General features: G+C 32.9%; 2 protein-coding genes across 4 annotated transcripts; both read right to left on the bottom strand.

Moving 5' to 3' along the window:
• Positions 1-175: 175 nt before the first annotated feature.
• On the bottom strand, positions 176-15,315 carry LOC7477438 (LEAF RUST 10 DISEASE-RESISTANCE LOCUS RECEPTOR-LIKE PROTEIN KINASE-like 1.4). 3 transcript variants are annotated; one of them, XM_024599302.2, is made up of 5 exons: positions 15,208-15,315; positions 2,694-3,412; positions 1,710-1,742; positions 1,312-1,632; positions 176-1,206 (listed from the first exon to the last, which is right to left on the bottom strand). In XM_024599302.2, the coding sequence occupies exons 1-5, from the start codon at positions 15,234-15,236 to the stop codon at positions 386-388; spliced, it is 1,923 nt and encodes a 640-aa protein (XP_024455070.1). In that variant the 5' UTR covers positions 15,237-15,315; the 3' UTR covers positions 176-385. The 3 variants fall into 3 exon arrangements, with proteins under 3 accessions (XP_024455070.1, XP_052308040.1, XP_024455069.1); XM_052452080.1 differs by lacking the exon at positions 2,694-3,412 and having other exon boundaries at positions 14,489-15,236; XM_024599301.2 differs by lacking the exons at positions 176-1,206; positions 1,312-1,632; positions 1,710-1,742; positions 2,694-3,412 and adding exons at positions 9,701-11,792; positions 11,876-11,920 and having other exon boundaries at positions 14,489-15,236.
• A 3,955-nt stretch (positions 15,316-19,270) lies between these two features.
• Positions 19,271-23,505, bottom strand: LOC18097609 (LEAF RUST 10 DISEASE-RESISTANCE LOCUS RECEPTOR-LIKE PROTEIN KINASE-like 1.3). The gene is made up of 4 exons (XM_024599299.2): positions 22,064-23,505; positions 20,932-20,964; positions 20,537-20,857; positions 19,271-20,432 (listed from the first exon to the last, which is right to left on the bottom strand). Exons 1-4 carry the CDS (start codon positions 22,920-22,922, stop codon positions 19,531-19,533), a joined length of 2,115 nt encoding a protein of 704 aa, XP_024455067.1. The 5' UTR covers positions 22,923-23,505; the 3' UTR covers positions 19,271-19,530.
• Positions 23,506-26,403: the final 2,898 nt, after the last annotated feature.

The following is a 26,403-nucleotide window of genomic DNA, read 5'->3' as shown; positions in this document are numbered from 1 at the left end:
GTCAACGGCTAGCAAACGCCTCACTAGACCGGCTAAACTGAACTGGAACAGCCAGCCATCCTAGTTAGCAGGAACTCGGTCAGATTGTTCTTGATGATTTACTTCAAAACATTTGAACATTAGATAATAATCAAAGCAGCCAGTCATGATTCACCCCATGCAAAAGAGCAACAGATGGCTAAATTCAAAATGCGCATTGCCTTAGAAGCCTCTACAGTGGCATTCGTCACATTTTTTGCATATTAACAACAAATCAACACCATACAAAGAAAGGATAATTAATAAACCTCAAAACCATTGTCATATCGGATATTTGTAGGACATTTGAAAATTTCTTAGAAAAAAGGACTAGAGTAGCATGCTTCAATAGCCAACATCATCGTCCCTAACATTCAACACCTCCTTTCCCTGCTCCATAATTTTCTCTCTCAATTCCTCTTAATACCTCCAATACTTCTTCCATAGTTGGCCTCATTTCCCTCTCATGTTGCAAACACATGAAAGCTAATTCTGCAACTGATGATACCATCTCTCTTACCACGAAGTCCTTATCGAATCCAAGAAATGGATCAACCAACTCATTTAAAGCATGGTTTTGGATTTTGTTCACTGCCATGTTGGACAAATTAATATCATGCCGATGCCTAGTGATGTCCACTGCTTCTAAAGCTGATATCAGCTCAATCAAGACCACACCATAGCTGTAAACGTCGCTCTTGTTGGTGAGGTGGTAGCATTGATAATACTCCGGATCAACATATCCAGGCGTCCCTTGAGGAGCAGTCGATACATGAGTTACATCAGTTGGGAACAATCTCGACAAACCAAAATCAGCCACTTTCACATGGAAGTCGTTGTCTAGGAGAATGTTATTGGTTTTGACATCACGATGTATGACATCTGAAGCGTGGAGGTATGCAAGTGCACTGGCTGTCTCTATAGCAATGCTCAACCGAACAGGCCAAGTGAGCAAACCAGAGTTCGACTGTCTTCCATGAAGATGATCAGCGACTGTTCCATTAGGAATGTATTCATAAACAAGTAGAAGCTCTCGGCTATGCCTTGAGGTGCATCCATAAAGTTCCACCAGGTTCTTGTGCCGCAAATGAGCTAGGATCTCAATTTCATTCATAAACTGCTCAGCACGTCTCATGTTGCTCTCATATAGGCGCTTGACAGCAACCACACACCCATCCCTGAGTACTCCTGATCATTCAAGCAATTACGTTAAGACTTTAGAATGGAGTCAACAAAGAAGTTAATTTATGAAAGGTTACTATACTGCAAAATAAAATAATTTCATCTTCCAACCATAGTAAACAGTGCCAAACCCTCCATCTCCAAGTTCTTTTGAAGAATCAAAACAATTAGTGGCTTCCTCGAGTTCGTTGTAGCTGAACACCCTGACTCCAAGATAGGTACTGCCCTTATCAAGGTCAGACTTTGAGATGGCAAGAGAAGGAGTAGTTCGAAAGAAATTAATTGTAGCAAGGCCGTTGCCTGAAGTAGGTGCAACTGCAGGAAGGCATTCGCTTTGCACTAGGGCAGATTTTCTTTTCTTCATTTGTTTGACAACCATGATCCAGCATCCCACAAAGATAACAAGAACTGCTCCACTTGCCAAGCTGACTCCTGGAAATGATAAAAACAAAACTGCTCAGCTTTTCTTTTCAGTGCTGATTTAATACAGTAATGTAGCAGAGTTGTACCTATTATAAGTGGTTTTCGGTTAGACGACTTCTCTGCATAATTCACGAGAGCGAGAAGCATCAGTTGAAGCATGAATAAAAAGTTTGGAACAAATTTGGGACTTGTTAGCAAGATCAGATAGCAAGAAACTTCTAAAATTTGATTGTGGTTATCTTAATTATTACTTGTTAAATACAAACTAATTCAGGAATTCAGTCAGATTATGGACACCCAGGCTATGGTCCTAAACAACGGCCACAGTAAAGGAAGCAGGTCATCCATGGAGAAACAAGCAAAAATGGTGGGTAAAAACAGAGAAAATCAGGGGGAAAATCCTTTTGAGTAATTGAATAGCGCAACGTTTTCCTATCACTGACCGCAACTACTAGAGAAACAAGCAAAAATGGTGGGAAAAAAGAGAGAAAAGCAGGGGGAAAATCCTTTTGAGTAATTGAATAGCGCAACGTTTTCCTAACCCTTCCCTTCAAGCATGAAGTGAGGAAAATATCTCTCCACGAAAAGAAAATCCAATCAAATCATATCACTGACCGCAACTACTAGAGAAACAAGCAAAAATGGTGGGTAAAAACAGAGAAATAAGCATTAATTATTGCAAAATAATTTAGCAGAGCTTAAACGAGAATTATTTAACATCTGATGAAGAAGAAATGGATCATATTGTTGAGTTCAAATGATAACCCCATAGAATTGAACACAGACTCAAGCAAAGAAGCATAATTTTGAACATTGAACCTCTTAACATGAACATTGAATGAATGCTAGATTTTAGTATTCACTACCAGTAAATAAAGCTACTGGACTTGTGAGCCTTGCAAGCAATTCAAGCATTAATTCTCGAAATCATTGAAGCTTTGCATAATTTGATAAAAAAAACCCTCCATATCAATTACCACAAGAAGGCCTAGCATTTCTTGAAAGCTACCAAACTCGCAAGGAAACTAGAAGATTTTGGCTAGTCAAAATTAATATCGATTTTTACTTACCAGTACAGAGCTGATCATCACAGATGCAAATAGGTACTTTACCATCAAACCCACATTGCCTACCAGAATGCTTGTAACATTTCTGACAATCAGCACTGTAAGGATTCCTGTAACTGACATCAAACCCTTCTTTCAAAACCTTAACAAGTAATGATAACCCTTCAGCCTGAGGTTGTTGTGCCCAACTCCGGGGAAATGGCACTTGAAAACTAGTCTGACACCGGTCCACAGGAGGATGATCACCAATGATGAAAAACCCTTCTTCTGAATCTCCTGGCCCGCCACATGAGAACTTAGAGTTTGCCTCGACATAGCCACCTAAGTTCTTGCACCCATAAAACAAAGAAAGGGTTTCATGGTTGGAACCAAGACTGAAGATAACGTTATCAAAAGTGGTGCTAGTGGATGGGTATGTGCATGGATTGTCACCGTAGAAGTCTAAAGGTGAGAGCCTTAAGGTTTGGTTGGCTTGGTCAACCTGAGTGACTCGGTAAGTCTGTGAGTTAGCTTTGAGGGTGGTCAGTGAGTTACCATCACATGTGAGCTGGAACTCCGGTGGGCCGCAGTGGTATGGACGTTCGCCACCGGTGAAAGGGTAGGTGATGTTTGTGAGGGCGCCACAAGAGAATGTTTGGTTGCAGTTTGAAAGATTACTCATGTCATTCGAAGGAGATGTTGCCGTTAAGTGGAGGAGCAATAAGAGGGTGGAAAGGAAGGAGGTGGCAGCAGCGGTGCTGAGGGGGTGCATTGGTGGTGGAATTAGAAGGGGGTGATGGTGGTGGTTGTTCTGGGTGTGGAATGCTGCAAGGAAACAGGGTAGTGTGGTAATGGCCTAATGGAAGAGGGGTTAGATAGTACATGACTCTTGACTGGGTTATGGCAATGGGTTGGCTCTGGTACGTTGACTGAAAAGTTGTTTAAGTCAGTCAAGTCGAAATTGATGCAGAAATTTCCTACAGACAGGTATTTGATAATTTTGGGATAGCAGGAAAAGTATGCCGAGAAAAGTAATAGGAAACTGGTTTAAGAGCTATGCTAATGGGAAATGGCATCATTTTTCTGTTTTAACGCCTGGACTACGTTGTACCATCCATCCTGTTCCATGGTTTACCAAGACTTCGTAAAGACTTTCAAAAGTCATTGATTGTCTTCTTCCTATTTTCATTTATTAATCTTGCTTTGAAACCGTTTGAGGAATCAAGGGTGATTTTACAATATCCTGGTTAAAGATAATCTGGTAAATAGTAATTTAGTCCTTGTAGTTTTAGCGATATGATAACTTAGTCTTTCTAGTTTCAAAATCATAACCTCGTCCATTGACAGTATAGAGGAAGGAAAAATTGGGAAACTCATTATGGTAAAGAGGAAGTACCGCAGGAGAGATTACGTATTGGTAAAGGGAACTTGGTTTCTTAAGGGAAAGTTTAGGGAGATAAAGAAATGAGAGAAAATATTTATTTTTATGTCAATTGAGAACAATTGTAAAATATAGCTACCAAATCTAGATTCATCAGAAAGGTAAATATACATATTTAATGATATGATGAATTACCTATGATTAATACAAGATTACATGAAAACTATATATAATTTAAAATTACTTAAAATACCATACATCACTCTCTTGGAATATTTTAGAAAAGAATTAGTTAATACTTCTAAATCTTGATGTAATTTAATTGTTTTTTATATTTGAATCATTGGCTTTATTTGACTTCTTTTTAACCATTTTTATAATCTTACTACTGAAAATAAAGTCTTATATTATATTAGGTATAATGCTAGGCCTAAATTTATAAATGAATGAAATCAACCTCTTTTTTTAAGAATTATATTAGTGTTTTAGTATCTTTCTTAATTAGAAATAAGGTTGAACACAAATACTAATAATTAGCTTTATATAAAAGAAATAAGTAATACAATTACTAATAATTAGCTTTATATATAGAAAAAGGGATAATTACTTTTCATCATTTTTCACTTTTTCTCTAAAGTTTAGTAAATTACTTTTTCTCTCGAGAGTTTTAACAACTTCAATACACTTTACATCTTTTATTTTGACACCAAAATAAAAATCAACAAAGTTTTGTCATTATTTACATGTTTGTTATTATAATAATTTTAAAAATTAAAGTGCCATTGAAAACTAAAAATAACAAAAAAACAACAATCTTACCACGGACAACTTTCTTGAAATAATCACAATCTTATTGTTGCAAAAAAACATTACATTTTAAAAAACCCACTGAAATCATGTTTGTAACTGATTGCTAAACAATTCTTGATAATTTCAAGCCAACCAAAAACATCAAATTCTACAAAAAGATTTCTCCATAGCTCTCTTTTATTTCAACCCAACAAAAATAAAAAAAAATTGAATAGAATTAATTACACAAATTTGAAATAATATTGTTATATCCATTAAAAGCTAATTGTTGACCTTTAAGTCAAATATTCATGTTTTTATTTATTTTAACGATAACAATAAAATGTAAAATGAACTAATAATATATCTTGTTGAGAATAAATTTTAAACATGTTTATTCAAGAACATATCAACAAGCATGATAAATTTCATGAAAAAATCAATCAAGCAGTCAAAGCATGAAGCAAATGAAGACTTAGATTAATATTCATTCTAAGTGATCAATCTAAATCTTTATATCCTACTTGATAGCACAATTAAAATGAACTCACATACTTCATTTTGTATACTTTAAATGATTGATAAATCATACGATAAAATCTAAGATAGAGAATTTTAAGAATTCACCTAGGTTAATCTATCATAATTGAAATTATGCATGAACCGGTCAACCGTTTGGTATGATCAAATGAACCGGTGGAATGCTTATTTATCAGTGATGGATACTTGAGAATTCTGTAGGAATTGGTCGACAGATTGACTTGATCAATTTGAACCGATCGACCATTTTAGTCGTTAGTGAGACTGTAATGATTATAAAAGACTAATTTTTCTTAAAAACATATATATATATATATATATATATATATATATATATATATATATATATATATATATATATATAGCTTGTCTAATTTTAATACTAACAAGGGAATCCGAACATATATCATATACAAGCTATTCTAAGAGCAAAACAACTTTAAAATCATCAATCCTTGGTTATACTCTAATTTATGCTTATTAAACCTTCATAATTTAGTACAAGAGTATTCAATATATTTCTCATTACACTTTGTTGCATCCCTAGACTTTTACCATAAATGTATGGATTGTGGCATATAGAATAGGGTAATTCAAGTATCGTATCCACAAGGATGTGGTTCAAGTATTAATTCATCAATTTCCTATATTATTTAGAAGATCTTAAATTTGTATAATGGAATGCAAATTTTTTTTGTTTAATTTAAAATAAAATAAAAAGATTTCTAGGGTGTAAGATTTCAAATGAATTCCTTCCATAAATTTAAATATAGTTTCTTGGACTAATCTTTAGCTAATTGCAATGATTGAATTCCTTTTTGTATATGATATCCTTTTTCAAGGTATACACAATTATATCTATATTAATCTTATGTCTACTTTTGTGATCATAGAAATTAATATAAATTCATTAAGTTTTGTGAAACTCTTGAATACAGGTTACAATAAAGTGCATTTATTTCTAAACCACATTACCAAGGTTTGATGAATTCAAAGGCTAATATTGAACTTCAACTTTCGTTACTTCATTAAACACCTTAAATATGCAATTCATGGCCAATAAATTACAAGGATGAAAATCAAAATCATCAAATCAAAATCAACAAAATATATGCAATTCAAGTACATTCAACTCATGTCATGAATTCAAAGATTACATCCTAGCCCTAGAATAAGAAAATTAGTTCATTCTTAATCTAAACAAACAAAAAACTTATTAAATATAAATATAATGAAGAGAACAAGAATAGAAAGAAGAACTCTTATGAAGTGAGCAGAATTTCTTCAAGCTTCCTTTTTCATGGATGCTTCATTGTCTTGAGTTGTTTAAGATCTCTCTCTCTCCTCCTTTATATCCTCCCCTCCGCATGCCGCTGATCGCATCCACGACAGGACCAAGTCCCTGTTCAGCAGCAACAATCCCCTCACTTATAACCTTCATTAACGCTGGTGAAGACAACCTCTCTCACGACTAGGAGGGAAAGCAGTCGCGTGAAGAGGAGAGAGAGGAGAAGGGAGCCAAAGCTTAATGTGGTCGGATCTCCCTCCTTTGATCTCCGTTTGCCTCACCATTGGAAAAAATAAATAAATAGGGATTGATGATTTACCCGATCTAATGGGTCTCTATCTGTTCGGGTCACCAGAGAGTGGCTCCACGCTCCTCTAGTGGCAGTGCATTAATCCACGCACTGTCATTGTCCCAGCGGTCTTCTAGTGTCCATTGCATTATACCCTGAACATTCCAATCATCCTAGAAGGTTGATTTATGAACTCAAACCATTTTTGGACAAAATTGCGATAAATTGTGAAATTTTAGAGCTAAAAGCTTATTATTTTGTATAATATTTAGATTGTTAACATGGTTTGATTCGTGTTTGGATCTCGATATAAGTTGATTATTTGCGTTGAATTATAACTTTATTTTTATGGGTTTGTGTTTGAGGACGTTAAATATTGATGCATGATTTATGCTTGGATTGATGTTGATTTATTTGAATTAGCATGAAATTTGAATATAAGTTTGTGACATTAATAAAATTGTGTGGATGTTTGGCGTTGTTTAGTTTTGAGTCGGTAAATGATAATTTGTTTTGAATGGATATCGCGGTCAAAATAGTCTTTACAAAAAATATTTTTATTTGCATCTTGTTAAATACATCCTTAGTTAATTGGTAATATTTTCTTAATACCCAGAAGATAATTTTTCAATCAATTTTGATTTTCTTAGTTTTTTTTATCTTCACATATTTAATATTTGAAATTGTGACCTACACGCGATGTGCTTTTTTGGTATTAAATGGATTGTTTTCCTTCAACAAAAATAACAACAAAAAATCTCTTTTTGAAAAATACAATCTTAATTAATTTGCATACAACCAAGTCTCTCAAAAATACAAAAATCATATCTTGCTTAAAAAAATAAAAGACTTGGTGTTTTAGTATTTCCATACAAAAAAATAATAATATATATTTGCATGCATTTTTAATTTAATAAATCAATTTATTGAATTCATGAGAATTTGGTCAATATTTCTATAACCGATAAAATTTTAATTCATGAGAATTAATAGTAAATATTCTGGTATAAATGTTGGACCTACAACTAAGTTGGTATTTAAATATTAGAAATTGACCAGAAAATTCTTAAAATTATTATGAACATTTACTTATTTTAATTGGAAGTATTTTTCAATACGACGCACGAGTTGTAGAAAACCCATATGCCTTCATCTTAAGCCATAAATTGATTGTAGGTTAGGAACCCATGAAAATCTTTAAAACCCATGAAAACCACACAAACAGCTTACCTTAGGTAGAGTGTGCTAAGGATGTTAATACCTTCTCTAACTACAACCAGTCACTTACCCTTGAATTTCTAATAAAATTCCTAGTGATCCTGAACTAAATAACTAGTGCTGTGTTTGTTTCCCGGAAACTGGTTTTTAGGAAATCACTTTCCAAACTTTCCTGTGTTTATTTGTCATTAGAAAAGTTGGTCAACGAAAAACACTTTCCAGTCAAAAAGAAATTTGGCTTGGTTTCCAGGAAAGTGTTTTCCTTTTATTTTGGGCGGAAAACACTTTCTGAAAGTTGTGGAAAATTTAGAAATGTCTTATTATTTACTGATTATATCAAATTTGGTCCTCAAACTTTTGATTGCTATATATATATATATATTGTTTTGAATATTTATTTTTCAATTTCATCCCTTAGAATTTAATTTTTATATTAATTTTGGTCTTTATTTTTATTTCCTTATCATTTTATAATTGAAATTTTTTATCTATCAAATTTGGTCCTCATTCTTTTGATTGTTACTTATTTTATTTGAAATAATTTATGAAATGTTAATTATTATTATTTTAATTTCTTCATCTTTCAATTTTTTTATTTTTTAGATTTGATCTCTATTATTTTGATTATTATTTATTTTATTTGAGATAATTTATGAAATTATATTTTTTTTCAATTTCATTCTCATTCAACTTTTTAATTTGTAATATTTGTTCCTCATTATTTTAATAAACTTGAAAAAAATAAAATATTAATAAGTTATTTTCCAGCTCATTTTCCATGACATAACCAAACACTGGAAAATATTTTTCAACTTATTTTTCATTACACTACCAAACATCGGAAAATAATTCACTTTCCCGGAATTCATTTTCTAAAAAGAAACTACTTTCCAGCAAATAAACGGGACCTAGATAATGACTCCTTCAACCCTCAACACTGTGCGTCCACGTGCGACAACTCACAAGCACGGGTTTTCCATCATTCCTTGCTTTTTTCTTTCTTTCTTATAACTAGAAAGAACTTCTGGAATTCTAGTTGTTAGCCTATAATTACCTCTTTGATTAACAATTTTTTTTTTTAATCGAACATATATCTAGATTAGTATTTCCTTCTTATCTGATTTTTTTTAAAAAGAAAATACACATAAGCTCCTCAACTACACAAGATAATAACGAATTGATGGTAAAACTCATACATGTCCCAGAATTATGTATAAAATTTCAATTTGGTCCTTAATTTTTAATAGTTAGAATTATTTCAGTCCAGTTAGCAGAAATTTGAAGGAGGGGATTTTCAGAACTTGGGGGATCATAGAACGTAGAAAAAACTTATATGAGCCTTAAGAAGAGGGTGCTCCTAAGATTCCTACATACGAACATGAGTTCTGTTGATTGGTGATAGGGAATGTTGAAAGCATTTCAAATAAACTCATAGTCAAGCTCTGCTGAGCAGGCAATTTCATATTCTGCCACATTTAAAATGGTCAAAATGCCTTCAGCATGAAAGAAAGAAGCATTCCTGGACCTTCCCGAAACAGCAGCAAGAGCTTTACAGGACATGAAAGAGAGTATGAGAGCTCAATAGTGATCCAATAAGACCCTACCCCAACAAAATATAGAGTAGATAGATAGCAGAGATGCTTCTGAAATTGGCACAATGAATCATCATCTCCCTAAAATATCAGTTAACCATAAATGATGATATAGCTTAACCTCCAAGTTATTTCTTTAAATGTTGAACTTGTTTAACAGTGACGGATGGCAGATTAATTCTACAGTTCTGAGCATCACGTACAAATCATAATTAACACACATTACCATCGACAAAAACCAGAGGCAGAGAGGATAGTGTCTCCTATCAGTGTTGCGTGCTTGCAGTTAACATACATTATCCACATATCCTGTCGTTGATGCTCTATCTGAAGGATTTGTTTGAATGCGCCACAAACCCACTAAGATCATCTTCTCATCTTTTCCTCATCCCATAGTGGACTTCCTTACAATCTCTTCTTCATATTCTGTTATACTCTCTTGAGGTCTTGATAGCTCTCTTCGTTCAAGATGCTTACAAAACCAAACCGGGAAATATATTTCTCAAATAAACAGAGTAAGAAAACTATGAAAGTCAACTAATTAAGAAAGTTGCAATGCAAGACAGATGACATTAACCACAGGCATGATAAAGTTGAACCTCACTTATTGTCTAACTCTTGAAATCATAAACAATAAGAGGCAAGTAGGAACAGAACGTTCTACACTTTCAGCAGATTGAACATGAAGTACATACTATAAGTGGTGAAAAAAAGAGATGGAGAGAGACGACAGTGTCTCTTACCAATCCTGTACGAGTATCCTCCGGTGAGCTATATCAAAGAACCACTCAGCCTAGAAGCAGCTCTTAGATGAAGGACATGAAATAAGGTTTTTTATATCTTCATCAGGCTACACAAAGTATTGAAATCTCTAGTTACAAGTCACTTTCATCAACAGACAATTTGTTCACTCCACCCCCTTGTGACGACACAGTTGGCAGTGATGATATAGTGGAAGAGTGATCTTGAGCAGACCTTTTAGGTGAAGAAAGTAAAGGTTTTAGTGGAATTTGCAAAGAGTGAAGACTACCTTCAAACATCTCTACCACCTTTGTCATTGATGGTCTATCTGATGGAATGGTTTGGATGCACCACAAACCTACAACAATCATCTTTTTTATAATCTCTTCTTCCTCTTCTGATATACCCCCATGAAGTAATGTAATCTCTCCCGGTTCAAGATACTTGTAAAACCAATCAGGGAAATACATTTCACTGGTTTCCGAAGATCCTGTATAATTTTTTTTTCTTTCTCCGACCATTTCTAGAACCATCATTCCATAGCTATACACATCAGACTTGTAAGATACTCCTCCAAAATTTCTGCAGAACACTTCAGGTGCTATGTAACCTACAGTCCCTCTTGCACCTATCATTGAAACCTTACTCTCTTTACTCTTGCATAGCTTTGCCAGACCAAAATCAGAGATCTTTGGTACAAAATCTTCATCGAGAAGAATGTTGTGAGGCTTTATGTCAAAATGCACAATTCTAGTGTTACAACCTCTATGTAAGTACTCGAGACCTCTAGCAATACCAACTGCAATTTCATAAAATCGTTCCCATTCTAAACCAAAATTTGTATCTGGGGTTCCTTCATAAGATATGAACTTGTCTAAAGATCCCTTGGTCATGAATTCATAGATCAAAGCTCTTTTAGTCTTCTCATAGCAGAAACCCAAAAGTGTAACTATATTCACGTGGGAAGTTCTGCTAATGCTCGCAACTTCATTCATGAACTCTTCTCCATCACCTTTGGAATCTTTTAGGACTTTTACAGCCACAAGCCGACCGTCCGTTAACTTTCCTTTGTATACATTACCAAATCCCCCTTGACCTAGTATATTGGTGAATGAGTTGGTGATTTTCTTAATGTCTGAATATGAATAACGCCTTGGAGTGAGACGATGATGGTCCATCATAAATTTTTCAAACTTGTCAACATTCTGTGAATTCTTCAGCTTAAAGGTCATTGCTATTGCAATTATAGAAAAAGCAATTATCGTTGCCACAGTTGCTGATATGGCTGTAAAAGAAAATGATCATCATCATTATCATTGTCGTCATCATCATCAAATGAAAATATTGGATTCTTATTAGTATATTCACCTATAGCAATCTTAAGACCCTTACCAAACCTTGAAGATCCTGTTCCTGTAACATGAACATCAAGTAAGTTTCTGATATAAGAAAATTTTACAACTTTCATTGGTGATCAGCAACTATAATAAAAAAATGAAATTACCCTAAAGACAAAGAAGTGGAATGTGCTGACTCATGATGATGGTGATGACGACAACCAATGGAAGATGTCGTAGTTAATTAGTAATAAACAAATAATAGAATCAGTCTCAGCAGACATAAAATTTAATACAGTTAAAGAATTAATTCTGAGATTAAGTGTGATATATTAGGTAATGTCTTTATTTTCTGAACTCCTTAATGTCTTAATCTATATTGTTGTAAACTTAAGCTAACCATTCCATGGCAGCTTTACAATTCTTTCTTGAATACTGTTTGTCCTGTTCTTGTTAACTTTTTACATTTCTACCTGACACACAGTGTATAGCCTTGGAGTTTGTCAATCATTAAATAAATACATTTCTAAATTATAAAGAAATAAATTAGAGTTTTCAAGCCTTAAAATTAAATTACAGTAGAAAATTATAAAGAAACCTATGATATCTGTTGAAAAGTCTATAATTTAAAAGATTTTCTCTTATGAAAAAAAAAAATCTTCCCTATTTATACTAATTCTAGAACTAAAATCCTCATTGTAAAATGATTTTTTTTTTATTGAAAATCACATGGCTAATACAAAATCTAACTCACATTAGAATTTTGAAACTAAAAAAATCTTAGAAAATCTTATTAGCTAACACAATATAATAAAATAAATGTGCTAAAAAAATAAAAAATAAAAACTATTCCCAACGTTATGCTTCCTTACTTGACAAGAACTTGTCTTTGAATTCATGATAAAAAAATTAAACTCTTTTATTTTAAAAAAATAGATATTTTAAATATAATATTATTTCAAATATCTTAAATCTTATTTCAAGAAGATATTTCCATGAAAAAACTCTATCTAGACAAAACTTCTCTAGAATCATAAAATCAAGGTCATAATCATATTGGTAATTTTACAAGATTGATTCAACATGATTAATATTTTTTGTTCGGATGAGACATCAACAACGTTAATTTCTCTTTGATATCAACTTGATTGTTATGGCTTTTTATCAATTGGTTTAATCTTAACTTTAGGAATTGTTGATTCCGGTTTGTCTCACTTCTTTTTACACTACTAAATTTTTGTGTCTTTTGCCTCGATTTGTTTTAATTTTTTTTTTAAGAGAAAGAAGTTTTGATGTAGTAGTAGAGACAATGAAAACAACACTCGAATCATCTTCTTTTGATAAAGATGTTCGATGAAATTTTATTTTTCAGTCCTATTTGTTTTTGCGTTTTAAAAGAATTTTAAAAAATTAAATTTTTTTTTTATTTTTTTAATTTAAAATCAATATTTTTTAGATCATTTTGATGCACTGATTTTAAAAATAATTTTTTAAAAATAAAAAAAAATATTATTTTGATATATTTATAAATAAAAAACATTTTAAAAAACAACTATAAACACATTTTCAATAAGGTGTTCTAGATTGTTAAAAAGAGGATCATGGCAATTTTTTACAATATCTCCATATTATAATTTAAAAATAACAGTGTGCATGCTTGTATTTTCTCCAAGTTAATACAGAAAGACTGAAGCTGAAAAATTAGTACTCTCCTCGATCTCCTTATCTTTAGCATGATAAACTAATTTAAAATTACAAAACTATATATTTTCATATCTAATTTTTTTCTTAGTATTCTCTCAAATTCATTAATTTGTAAATCAACGGTAATGATAATATTTGATTTCCACTTGTAATCTAACGAAATAAATCTTTTCCTTAATAATAATTTCATTTGAAACCAATATGAAACAGGTGACTTTGCGATAATATCATTCTAAACCTTTTCCAACATGGAAAAGCTCTATTTTTTAGAGGCTGTTTGGAAAATACCTTCATACCCCTAAATCCAAGACATGATACTCTGTGTTCTTGAGATAAAATCAGCTTTTCACTGCTTTATTTCTCACAAAGCGGTTGAGGTGTGAATTACGCTATGGAAAGAGGATTATTTGTTAATTAGTTCATGGATGTTTTATTGGTTCCGTTGCATCTTTTTGTCCAATCAAAATTATCTAATATATTCGAACATATTATTTGTTTCTTCACATATATCATGAGTTAATTTGATGTTTCATTAGACTATATATTTATGTCTTTTTGTTTGATTCGCATGAATGGGGCTTTATGTCTTTTAAAATATTAAGGAGGGTTGATTATATGTCATCATAAATAACTAATAAGTTGTTTAAGTAAATGTTTTTAATTTTTTTAATTTTAAATTAATTTTTTTTATATTTTTAAAATTTTTTTATATACTAATTTAAAAATAAAATTATTTTAATATATTTTCAAAAAAAATCAATTTCTAACCCTTTCCATTCAAGCATTAATTCTTGAAATCATTGAAGCTTTGCATAATTTGATTAAAAAAAACCTCCATATCAATTACCACAAGAAGGCCTAGCATTTCTTGAAAGCTACCAAACTCGTAAGGAAACTAGAAGATTTTGGCTAGTCAAAATTAATATAGATTTTAACTTACCAGTACAGAGCTGATCATTACAGATGCAAATATGTACTTTACCATCAAACCCACATTGCCTACCAGAATGCTTGGAACACTTCTGACAATCAGCACTGTAAGGATCACTATAAAGTACATCAAACCCTTCTTTCAAAACCTCACCAAGTAATGATGACCCTTCAGCCTGAAGTTGTTGTGCCCGACTCCGGAGAAATGGCACTTGAAAACTAGTCTGACAACTGTTCATAGAAGGATGATCACCAATCATGAAAAACCCTTCTTCTGAATCTCCTGACATGCCACATAACAACTTAAATTTTTCCTCGACAGAGTCACTTAAGTTCTTGCACCCATAAAACAAAGTAAGGGTTTCATGGTTGGAGGCAAGGCTGAAGATACCGTTATCAAAAGTGGTGCTAGTGGATGGGTATGTGCATGGGCGGTCAGCGTAGAAGTCTAAAGGTGAGAGCCTTAAGGTTTGGTTGGTTTGGTCAAGCTGAGTGACTCGGTAAGCCAGTGATTTAACTGTGAGGGTGGTCTGTGAGTTACCATAACATGTGAGCCAGAACTCCGGTGGGCCGCAGTGGGGTGGACGTTGGCCACCGGTGAAAGGGTAGGCGATGTTTGTGAGGGCACCGCAAGAGAAGTTTTGGTTGCAGTTTGAAAGATTAATCATGTAATTCGAAGGAGATGATGCCGTTAAGTGGAGGAACAATAAGAGCGTGGAAAGGAAGGAGGTGGCAGCAGCGGTGCTGAGGGGGTGCATTGGTGGAGGAATTAGAAGGGGGTGACGGTGGTGGTTGTTCTGGGTGTGGAATGCTGCAAGGAAACAGGGTAGTGTGGTATTGGCCTAATGGAAGAGGGGTTAGATAGTACAATATGACTCTTGACTGGGTTATGGCAATGGGTTGGCTCTGGTACGTTGCCTGAAAAGTTGTTTAAGTCAGTCAAGTCGAAATTGAAACAGAAATTTCCTACAGACAGGTATTTGATAATTTTGGGATAGCAGGAAAAGTACGCCGAGAAAAGTAATAGGAAACTTAATGGGAAATGGCATCATTTTTCTGTGTTAACGCCTGGACTACGTTGTGCCATCCATCCTGTTCCGTGGTTTACCAAGACTTCGTAAAGACTTTCAAAAGTCATTGATTGTCTTCTTCCTATTTTCTTTTATTAATCTTGCTTTGAAACCGTTTTGAGGAATCGAGGGTGATTTTACAATATCCTGGTTAACGATAAACTATATATAATTTAAAATTACTTAACATACCATACATCACTCTCATGGAATATTTTAGAAAAGAATTAGTTAATACTTCTAAATCTTGATGTAATTTAATTGTTTTTTAAATTTGAATCATTGGCTTTATTTGACTTGTTTTTAACCATTTTTATAATTTTAATAGTGAAAGTAAAGTCTTATATTATATAAGGTATTATGGCAGACAAATTTATAAATGAATGAAATCAACCTATTTTTTAAGAATTATATTAGTGTTTTAGTATCTTTCTTTATTAGAAATAAGGTTGAATACAAATACTAATAATTTTTTTTTTTTATGAAAAAGAAATAAGTAATACAATTACTAATAATTAGCTTTATATATATAGAAAGTTAATTACTTTGAGCCTCCTATATTTTGGGTTTGTTTTTCACTTTCTCTTCAAAGTTTGTGAAATTACAGTTTTTTTTTTTTTTTTATAAAAGTCAACTAGTTTTTTTTTTTTTATTTACAGTTTTGTTATTATAATAATTTTAATGACTAAAGTAACTTTAGAAGCTAAAAATAACAAAAAAAATCACAATCTTATTGTTGGTAACTTTCTTGAAAAAATCACAATCTTAATGTTGCACAATATCATTATATTTAACAAAAACATATATATTAAAATCATGTTTATAATAGATTGCTAAACAATTCTTGATCATTTCAACCAAAAACATTAAATTCTACAAAAGATTTCTCCATAGTTCTCTTCATTTCAACCCCGCAAAAATAAAATAAAAAAATTTAATAGCATTAGTTACACAAATTTGAAATAATATTGTTATATTCATCAAAGCTAATTGTTGACCTTTAAGTTAAATATTCATGTTTTTATATATTTTAACAATAACACTAAAATGTAAAATGGATTAATAATATATCTTGTTGAGAATAATTTTTAAACTGGTTTATTCAATAACATATAAACAAGCATGATAAATTTTATGAAAAAAATAATTAAGTAGTCAAAGAAAAAAAGTAAAGGAAGACTTCGATTAGTATTCAATTTTAGTGTTCAATATAAATCTTTATATCCTACTTGATAGCACAATTAAAATGAAATTACATACTTCACTATGCATACTTTGAAGGATTGATAAATCATATGATAAAATTTAAGATAGACAATTCTAAGAATTTACCTAAGTTAATATGTCATAACAGATTGATTTGACCAATCAGAACCAATCAACTGTTTTAGTCATTAGTAAATTGTGATAACAAAAATCGCTCTTGTAATTAACCTTTGAGAGTTAAGTATAAACTCTTGGTATTGATAATGTATTTTCACCAAAGAAACAAATTATGAAGAGGGAATATCTTTAAATGATGTAAAAATCTTAATGTGGATTTATCAAGTAACCATTGTACTCTTGAATTTGGAATAGAAAAAGAATAGAATACTGAAGTATATTTTGATTCTTGAAGTGATGGAAATGGATTAAAAAAAAAAGATAAGATGCTAATAGAAAAAAAAATCAACCAAATTAACAAAAAAATTCTAAATGGAGCCTAATCTATTTTTTAGGCATGTATATAGAGAAAACTACCACCATCAAACTCATCTTGTTAAATAGAACACATTGATACCAAGAATATCAAATTTCATCGTCGAAAAGTGGTCATTCACCAACTTAACTATTTTCTTCACCATTTCAAGGGATTTTCTTCTTTTTTTGTCTCAAACTCAAAGATTGGAATATTAAGAAAATAAATTTTTGAATCAAAATTAAAATTGAAAAAATTAAAAGGACTATAAAGTAAGAAAAAGAAAGTGGGGGACTAACTATAACTTTTTCTAGAAAATTTGAGATTGGCCATGAGATTTCTTTTTATTTTACACTTTGGTCCATAATTGTTAAATTTTTCTTTCCTTAACAAATGTTTATAAAGTGGTCATAAATTTGGGTATAGAAAAATATAATAATAATAATAAAAAGTTCAAAGGCAAAAAAGAAAGGAAAAACCTTGGCTAATATGGATTCGGCTATGGTGTTTTTTCTAGGCGTTTTAGTATATCTTGTAATTGTAATGTTATTATCATATATCGGCAATATTAAAGGTATTTTTAGATAAATAATTCTCTTGACATTTTTTCGTGATAAATCTTCTTTTTCCCTTGAAACTTCTTCAAACATTTGTTCGGTTCATTAAAAATTTCTGTTGCCTTTTTTTTTTCTTCCTTGATAAATATTCTTTTCCCCTTAAAACTTGCTTAAACATTTGGTAGGTTCATCAATTGCTGAACCTGAGACCTCGTGTGGTGGTTTTACATTGAATTTGAATCCTTAATTACAATGTTTTTGACATGTAGCATTATATATCTTTATTGTTATTATCACAATTAATTTTTATTGTATTATTTTTTTATTTTAATTTTTTTTAGGTTTTGAAGTATTCTTAAAGAGTTCGACGCGTAATTTGATGAAAACAAGCATATTATTTTTATCTTATAGTTGTATTAAATTGAAATTTTATTACATTATTCTAAAATAACAAGTATATTCTTTTTTGTTTTGGAATTATTTTTGCTTTTGATTTAATTAAGATTTTACTATTTAAGACATTATTCTTATATGTAAACAATCTTATAAGCTATTTTTTCATAAGATAATTTATGAAACAAAGTGTTTTTAAAATAAATAAGAGGTTTATCTGCAATTTTCTCTACACTTAAGCTTAAGGATTATAACTTTAGAGATTCTAGTTTTTTTCTCTTTAATTTATGGCTATAAAATTTTAGAAATTAAGAAACCCTAGCTTTATATGTTACATCAATTAGTATACGAGTAGATTGGACTGCAAAGATATTGGCAGCAAGATCGCATTCCACAATGCAGGAGTAAACGCCGTCTAGAACACCACGAGGGATCGAAGAGACAACACGAAGAATCATATCCATGCTATAATTTCAGGAAACATTAACATTCTTAAGAAACAAAAAGCTGGTTTTAGTTATCACTGAAGATACAAGGAAATTGAAATGGACAACTGCTCTACCACCTTTTTCCCATCACATATCGATCTTGCATACTTTTTCCTCTCCTTGTTCATCTTCAGCCTTTCAATGTAAGAACGCTGCACCCATCTGCTTCAACCTATTCTCTTGTCTCAAAGCTGTGTTTGAAGCCATTAATGGTATTATCATTAAAACATCAAGATCAGAAACATGAAAAAAATGTTTTCAGCACTTCTTGCAGTGTGAGTGTTAAGGATCCCTCAATTAGATAAGGAGAATAATCATAACAAGCTTAAAGAAAAAGAATCACACATCTACTACATAGTGTTTTACGTACGTGACTCTGCTATGCTTACATCTATAGGCGAAGAGGAAAAGTTTCATTGTATTGGAATAATACAAGTTTTAGAGAGCTCTCATCCCTAATCCCAAGATGCATCAAATAATAATGCACACAATTAAGTACGGAACATTAATCAACCTGAAGAAATTTTGCTCCAGCATGTTGTTCTGATTCTCTTGATGGATTTATTCCTTTTCTTCTTCAACATTGCTTTATTTAGCTTTAGAGGATTTGGTACAAATGTAGTTCTGTTAACCTTCTGATAGAAAATCACGAATTCCCGCATAATTTATAAGTTCTATGTCAGTCCACAAGCATATCAATCATGCGATTATTTCATCATAACAATACCAACCAAGAGAAGATAGTAAAACTCAATCTCATTGATTGTACAACACTTGAAATTTCTACTCACATATTTTAAGCACAAAGGATAAGGATATCTCTACAACTAGTAGGAATGCGGTGTTGTAGTTGAAGAACTGCTTGCTCAAAATTGATCACTCATAGAATCTGGTGAAAGTTGAAGTGGAGGAGGAGGATGCTTCAATAGACCAACATCATCCTCACGAATATCCAATTCATCTGCCTTTTCTGCTCCGTAATTTTCTTTCTCAATTCTCCTCAGGATCTCCAACACTTCCTCCATAGTAGGCCTCATTTCCCTCTGTTGTTGCAAACACCGGAAAGCTAATTCTGCAACTGATGTTACCATCTTCCTCACCACGAAATCCTTGTCAAATCCAAGAAATGGATCAACCAACTCATTTAAAGCATGGTTTTGGATTTTTTTCACTGCCATGATGGACAAATTAATATCATGCCGATGCCTATTGGTGTCCACTGCTTCTAAAGCTGATATCAGCTCAATCAAGACCACACCAAAGCTGTAAACGTCGCTCTTGTCCGTCAGTTGGTAGCATTGATAATACTCCGGATCAACATATCCAGGCGTTCCTTGTGGAGCAGTCGATACATGAGTAACATCAGTTGGGAACAATCTCGACAAACCAAAATCAGCCACTTTCACATGGAAGTCGTTGTCTAGGAGAATGTTATTGGTTTTGACATCACGGTGTATGACATCTGAAGCGTGGAGGTATGCAAGTGCACTGGCTGTCTCTATAGCAATGCTCAACCGAAAAGGCCAAGTGAGCAAACCAGAGTTCGACTGTCTTCCATGAAGATGATCAGCGACAGTTCCATTAGGAATGTATTCATAAACAAGTAGAAGCTCTCGGCTATGCCTTGAGGTGCATCCATAGAGTTCCACCAGGTTCATGTGCCGCAAATGAGCTAGGATCTCAATTTCATTCATAAACTGCTCAGCACGTCTCATGTTGCTCTCATATAGGCGCTTGACAGCAACCACACGGCCATCCCTGAGTACTCCTGATCATTCAAGCAATTACGTTAAACTTTAGAAAGGAGTCAACATAGAAGTTACTATATGCAAAGTTACAATACTGCAAAATAAAATAATTTCATCTTCTAACCATAGTAAACAGTGCCAAACCCTCCATCTCCAAGTTCTTTTGAAGAATCAAAACAATTAGTGGCTTCCTCAAGTTCATTGTAGCTGAACACCCGCACTCCAAAGTAGGTACTGCCCTTACCAATGTCAGACTTTGAGGGGGTAAGAGAAGGGGTGGTTTGAGAGAGGTTAGTTGAAGTAGCAAGGCCTTTTCTTGACGGAGTAGCTGCTATAGGAAGGTCTTTGCTTTTCAGTAGGGCAGCTTTTCTTCTCTTCCGTTGTATAATGGTCATGATCCAGCATCCCAAAAAGACACCGACAACAGTACCTGCTATGCTAAGTCCTGGAAGTAGGCAAAAAAACTGCTCAGCTTTTTGTTTTTCTTTTTTTTTTAATGTGTGTGTAGCAGAACTATACCTATTTTAAGTGAATCTGGGTTAGAGATCTTCTCTGCGAAAAAAAAATGAAAGCGAGAAACGTCAGTTGAAACATTAATGACCACATTGAAACGAATTTTCAGTAGGCAGTAGGCACTTGGTTAATAAGCACGATAAATTGGACTAACTTCTAAAATATGAGATTGGCTATCTGAGTTTTTATTTGTTGAATACAAAAATAATTCATGAATTCATTCAGATGATAGACATACAGCCTAATGGCAACATTAAAAGGAAGCAGGTTCACAATTGAGAACATAGTTATTAAACTCTATCCGGGAAAAGTACAGAGTCACATAGTTACCCTAAATCCCGGATCAACCCATGAACAATGCCAGGTTTAATAACAGTGGTTAAGAAAGTGGCGAAAAAGACATGGAAAAAACAGAGAAAACAGGGGAAACAAACTATGAGTAATTGAACTGTTCAGTTTTTGCAAGCAATAAACACAACTACTAAAGAAATAGGCATGGACAAAAACTCTCACAGATTAACTGAGATTTAGTTAAAATTCCATGAACAAGGTGTAGAATTCTTTTGTGTACTCAAACCATCACCCGATGGAGCTCTAAAGGGCCAGAGTAAAACACAAGACTGAAGAAAGAATCCTAATTTTGAGCCTTTGAAAGTAATTCAAGCATCGAATTCTTGAAATCATTGGAGCATTTACTTGAAAGCTATCAAACTCATAAATTACCAAAGACGAAAATATGGCAAGCTAAAACCTGACCAGACTTGAAAACTGCGGTAGAACTTGCAAATATCTGCAAAGATGAATTTATTCCTTGACTGCTTAGAAGAGTAGGATGGCTAGTTGCACTTCAGAAAACAAGAAACCTGGACTAGTTGAAGGAGGAACCTGGACTAATCGAAGTTTATTAAACAAAAAACCTGGACCAGTTGAAGGAAAAACCTGGACTAATTGAAGTTTACTAAACGAAAAACCTGGACTAGTGGGGATGACGAGTAATTCCTAATAGTTGGCTAGGCTTCTACCTCTACTCAAAGGAATGTTTCACGCCTGTTTCTATTACCAAAGATCCTCCTACTTTTGAGCTATCTCTATTAATCCTATTATGCCATCAAGGAAAGAAACTGCAAAGAGGATGTACTTGTTGACTGACTAGGTGGTGATGGTAGGCAATTAAAATCTCGAGGTTGATCGGCACAATAGCAAGCGAATGCTTTAGTTGTCTGGTCGTACCCACACTGACCACCAGAAGAATTGCATGTATCACATAAGGTATCATTTGCATTCCACACCAGCCCAAAACCTTGATTAAGAGCTCCAAGCAACTTTGCTACAGTTGCATTTGCTATAATTGGCTCAAGAGCTGATTGACGTACTTGAACTTTAACACTGTTGTCGCAGGATTCCAGGTAACGGATTAAGTTAGAAGCAAGGTTACCAAGGAAAGAGAAGTCGTCTGTCGCTGTAAAGTAGCCCGTCATCTCAGTGGTGTTTATGCTGCATGGAAACTGAGTTAAGAGATGGGAAGTAGGCGGACCTTGAGCGGGGCAACCATAGTAGATTGTTATGTTATGATCATCCGTTGTGTAATTCAGAAGACTGGGATTCAAAGTTGTGTTGAGTAGGAGAGTAGGACAGAGATTTTCTCTGTAATCTGTTCTAGCAACGTTAATAGTCCGTGACTGGTTATTGATGGCAAGGACTTTGTATGTCGATTGAGTGATTGTGATCTCCGGAATTTGGTTACTGCAATTGAGCCCGAACCCTGGATAGCCACAGTAATCAGGCCTATTGGATCCCGAGAAAGGATAACCAATACCCTTAATATTTCCGCAATCAAACAAGTTTCTGCAGATTAGATACCGCTCATCATCAGCAGAGAACACAAGTGTGAAACCACAGACAAAGATTATGGTTATGAACAGGATAAACCAAGACATGGCCAGAAGGAGATGTGGTCGCATTTTCACAAAGAGAGGATTGAAAGGAAGACTGTTCATCAAGTATTGAGTTAAGGGGAAAAACAAAATAGATGGAAGTTATCTCACTCAACTATTATAATAGAATTGGTAGTGAGTATTTGACCAAAGGGGAATGAAAATTGTCAACGAGAAGCTTCCATTAGAGCGATAAGAGTGGCATCAATTGAAATTTAGGCAGCCAACCAAACAGGCAGGTCATTTTCTTAGCAAGATAAAATAATTTTTAATGTATAATTGGTATCCTGCTCGAAAATTCTGTGGCCTTGTAGAATTTTCCTAGTTTCAGGTCTGATATAGCCTTTGTACTTGCTGTGCTACGGCCTGCGGCAAACTCAAACCGAGACACACTTTCTTATTCATTTTGGTTTACAAGTTTGACTAAACCAAAAAATAAAAAGATAAATTTTCCTCCAACTAATTTCCGGGAGACTGAGCTATCTGTCCTGACAAGTATGAGCATAACAAACAGTATAGCAGACAAAACAAGGAATAAAAGTAAGGTATGCAGATAAAAACAAAGATCTTGGGATGTTATGATATTCTCTGTCCTGACAGGTATGAGCATAACAAACAGTATAGCAGACAAAAAAAAGGAATAAAAGTAAGGTATGCAGATAAAAATAGAGATACTGTGATGTTATGATGTTCTAGGTTCAAGATCCTAGAGTAAAAGCTGTCAATGTTTCAGAATAACTGTCATATATGCCAACATATCAGACGGAAACAAGAGGTGAGAATTTGGGTTTGGATTTTAAGTTTGAGTTATTAGACTGCATTGTACAAGGAAAAAGACCACTAAACATTCAACAACCAAAAATGACATTATCGGCAAGACCATCGAGTCTATGATATGAACTCAATTTTTGGATCCGCTTGTAAATTTCCTGTAATTAATAATCACGTTTGTTCTGCTACATCTAAACAGCTCAGCAATACAGAAACGGAATATGATGAACTGAATTTACACAACAGCGAAAGAGGAAAGGTGCAGTTGCCCTTAATTTGTTTCCATGGTTCATATGTAACCACATGAACAGTGTCTACACATGAGCAACAAATCCTAAAAGCAGACAAGAAAAGAAGGAAAACTATCAATCAATAACAAATGTCATGAACAACGCCATTCAGTTTTCTATCTAAAACTTCTAAGCAATTCTGCATACTTTTTCCCATCACATATCGATCTTGCATACTTTTGTTAGGTTTGTTGCCATTAATGTGCAATAAATGAACGGCACCAGCAGCTAGAGCTGGAGCTGCACCAACCATATGCAACCTTCTCAAATGTCAAAGTTTGGCAGCCACCATTGTTGAAGAAGAACCGGAGTTGGTGGCACCATTCTTGCCTATAAATAAACACCAAGAGAGCAGCACAACGAGAGAGAGAGAGAGAGAGCTGCAGAGAAGGGCTGCCAATGACAGCAGCCCTGCTGCCATTGCAGTAGCTGCATGTGCAGCAACGTGATGAAGTGAGTGCAGTGCAGAAAAGAGAGAACAAGAGAGAATGAGGAGTAGTTGCCAAGGGCAGCGGCCTTGCTGCCTTGTGCAGCAGTGTGAGAGCAATGGGAGTAGAGTTTGAGTGAAGTGATCCTCCTCCTCCATGTATGTTGTAACATTTTCTCTATTTATCTCAAATAATATGAACCTCTCCCGTTTAAATATGTTTATAATTTTACTAGTGAAAATAAAGTCTTATATTATATAAGGTATAATGCTAGGCCTAAATTTATAAATGAATGAAATCAACCTATTTTTTAAGAATTGCATTAGTGTTTTAGTATCTTTCTTAATTAGAAATAAGGTTGAACAATTAATTAGAAATACTAATAATTAGCTTTATATATAAAAAAGAAATAAGTAATACAATTACTAATAATTAGCTTTGTATATAGAAAAAGGGATAATTACTTTTCATTTTTCACTTTTTCTTCAAAGTTTAGTAAATTACTTTTTGCTTCGGGAGCTTTAATAACTTCAATACACTTTACATCCTTTATTTTGACACCAAAATAAAAGTCAACAAAAATAACAGAAAAACCACAATCTTACCATTGACAACTTTCTTGAAAAAATCACAAGCTTAATGTTGCACAAAGTCATTACATTTTTTTTAAAAAAACCCCGCTAAAATCATATTTATAACTAATTGCTAAACATTTCTTGATCATTTCAAGCCAACCAAAAAAATCAAATTCTACTAACGATTTCCCCATAGTTCTCCTTCATTTCAACCCAACAAAAAAATAAAATTAAATAGCATTAGTTACATAAATTTGAAAGAATGTCATCATATTCATTAAAAGCTAATTGTTGACCCTTAAATCAAATATTCATATTTTAAATATTTTAATTATAACAATAAAATAAAAATAGATTAATAATATGCCTTGGTGAGAATATAAAAACAAGCATGATGGATTTCGTGAAGAAATCAATCGAGCATTCAAAGAAGAAAGCAAATGAAGACTTACATTAGTATTCATTTTAAGTGCTTAATGTAAATCTTTATATCCTACTTGATAGCACAATTAAAATGAACTCACACACTTAACCATGCATACTTTAAAGTATTAATAAATCACATGATAAAATCTAAGATAGACGATTCTAAGAATTCACCTAGATTAATCTATCATAATTGAAATTCTATATGAACTAGTTGACCGTTTGGTATGACCAAATGAATCGGTTGATCTATATTTATTAGTGATGGATACATGAGAATTCTGCAAGAATTAGTCAACATATTGACTTAACCAATCTGAACTGATCAACCATTTTAGTCGTTAGTGAGACTGTAACGATTATAACGACAAGTTTTTCTTAAAAACATATATATAGCTTGTCTAATTGCAAAATTAACAAGAGAATCCAAACATATGTTATATACAAGCTATTCTAAAAGCAAAACAACTTTAAAATCATCAATCATTGGTTATACTCTAATTTGTGCTTAATAAACCTTTATAATCTAGTACAAGAATATTCAATATCTTTTTTATTACACTTTGATGCGTCCCTAGATTTTTACCATAAACATATGGATTTTGGCATATAGAATAGGGTAATTCAAGTATTGTATCCACAAGGATGTGGTTTAAGTACTAATTCATCAATTTCCTATATTCTGTATAAGATTTCAAATTTGTATAATGGAATGCAAATTTCTTTTTGTTTAATTTAAAATAAAAAATGAAGATTTCTAAGGTGTAAGATTTCATCAAATGAATTCCTTCCATAAATTTAAATATAGTTTCTTGGACTAATCTTTTGCTAATTGCAATGACTGAATTCCCTTTTGTATATGATGTCCTTTTTCAAGGTATAACAACTATATCTATATTAATATTATGTGTACTTTCGTGATCATAGAAATTAATATATATAAATTCATTAAGTTTTGTGGAACTCTTGAATATATGTCACAATAATTTATATTTATTTCTAAGCTACACTACCAAGATTTGATGAATTCAGGAACTAATATTGAACTTCAACT

This window comes from Populus trichocarpa, chromosome 4, assembly GCF_000002775.5.
Source record: "Populus trichocarpa isolate Nisqually-1 chromosome 4, P.trichocarpa_v4.1, whole genome shotgun sequence".
NCBI lineage: Eukaryota > Viridiplantae > Streptophyta > Magnoliopsida > Malpighiales > Salicaceae > Populus > Populus trichocarpa.
The sequence above is the reverse complement of the archived record's forward strand: the minus strand, read 5'-3'. Positions and strand labels throughout refer to the sequence as shown.

Excerpts from the sequence above, each read along its gene's own strand:
- LOC18097609 (XM_024599299.2), bottom strand. The coding sequence starts at position 22,922 with ATGAACAGTCTTCCTTTCAATCCTCTCTTTGTGAAAATGCGACCACAT. Across the intron at positions 20,965-22,063 it reads ACCACCTAGTCAGTCAACAA|AGAAGATCTCTAACCCAGAT; the intron begins GTACATCCTCTT and ends TTTTTTTCGCAG. Across the intron at positions 20,858-20,931 it reads CCCAGATTCACTTAAAATAG|GACTTAGCATAGCAGGTACT; the intron begins GTATAGTTCTGC and ends GCCTACTTCCAG.
- LOC7477438 (XM_024599301.2), bottom strand. The coding sequence starts at position 15,236 with ATGCACCCCCTCAGCACCGCTGCTGCCACCTCCTTCCTTTCCACGCTC. Across the intron at positions 11,921-14,488 it reads TAATGATCAGCTCTGTACTG|GAACAGGATCTTCAAGGTTT; the intron begins GTAAGTTAAAAT and ends TTCATGTTACAG. Across the intron at positions 11,793-11,875 it reads GGGTCTTAAGATTGCTATAG|CCATATCAGCAACTGTGGCA; the intron begins GTGAATATACTA and ends TTTCTTTTACAG.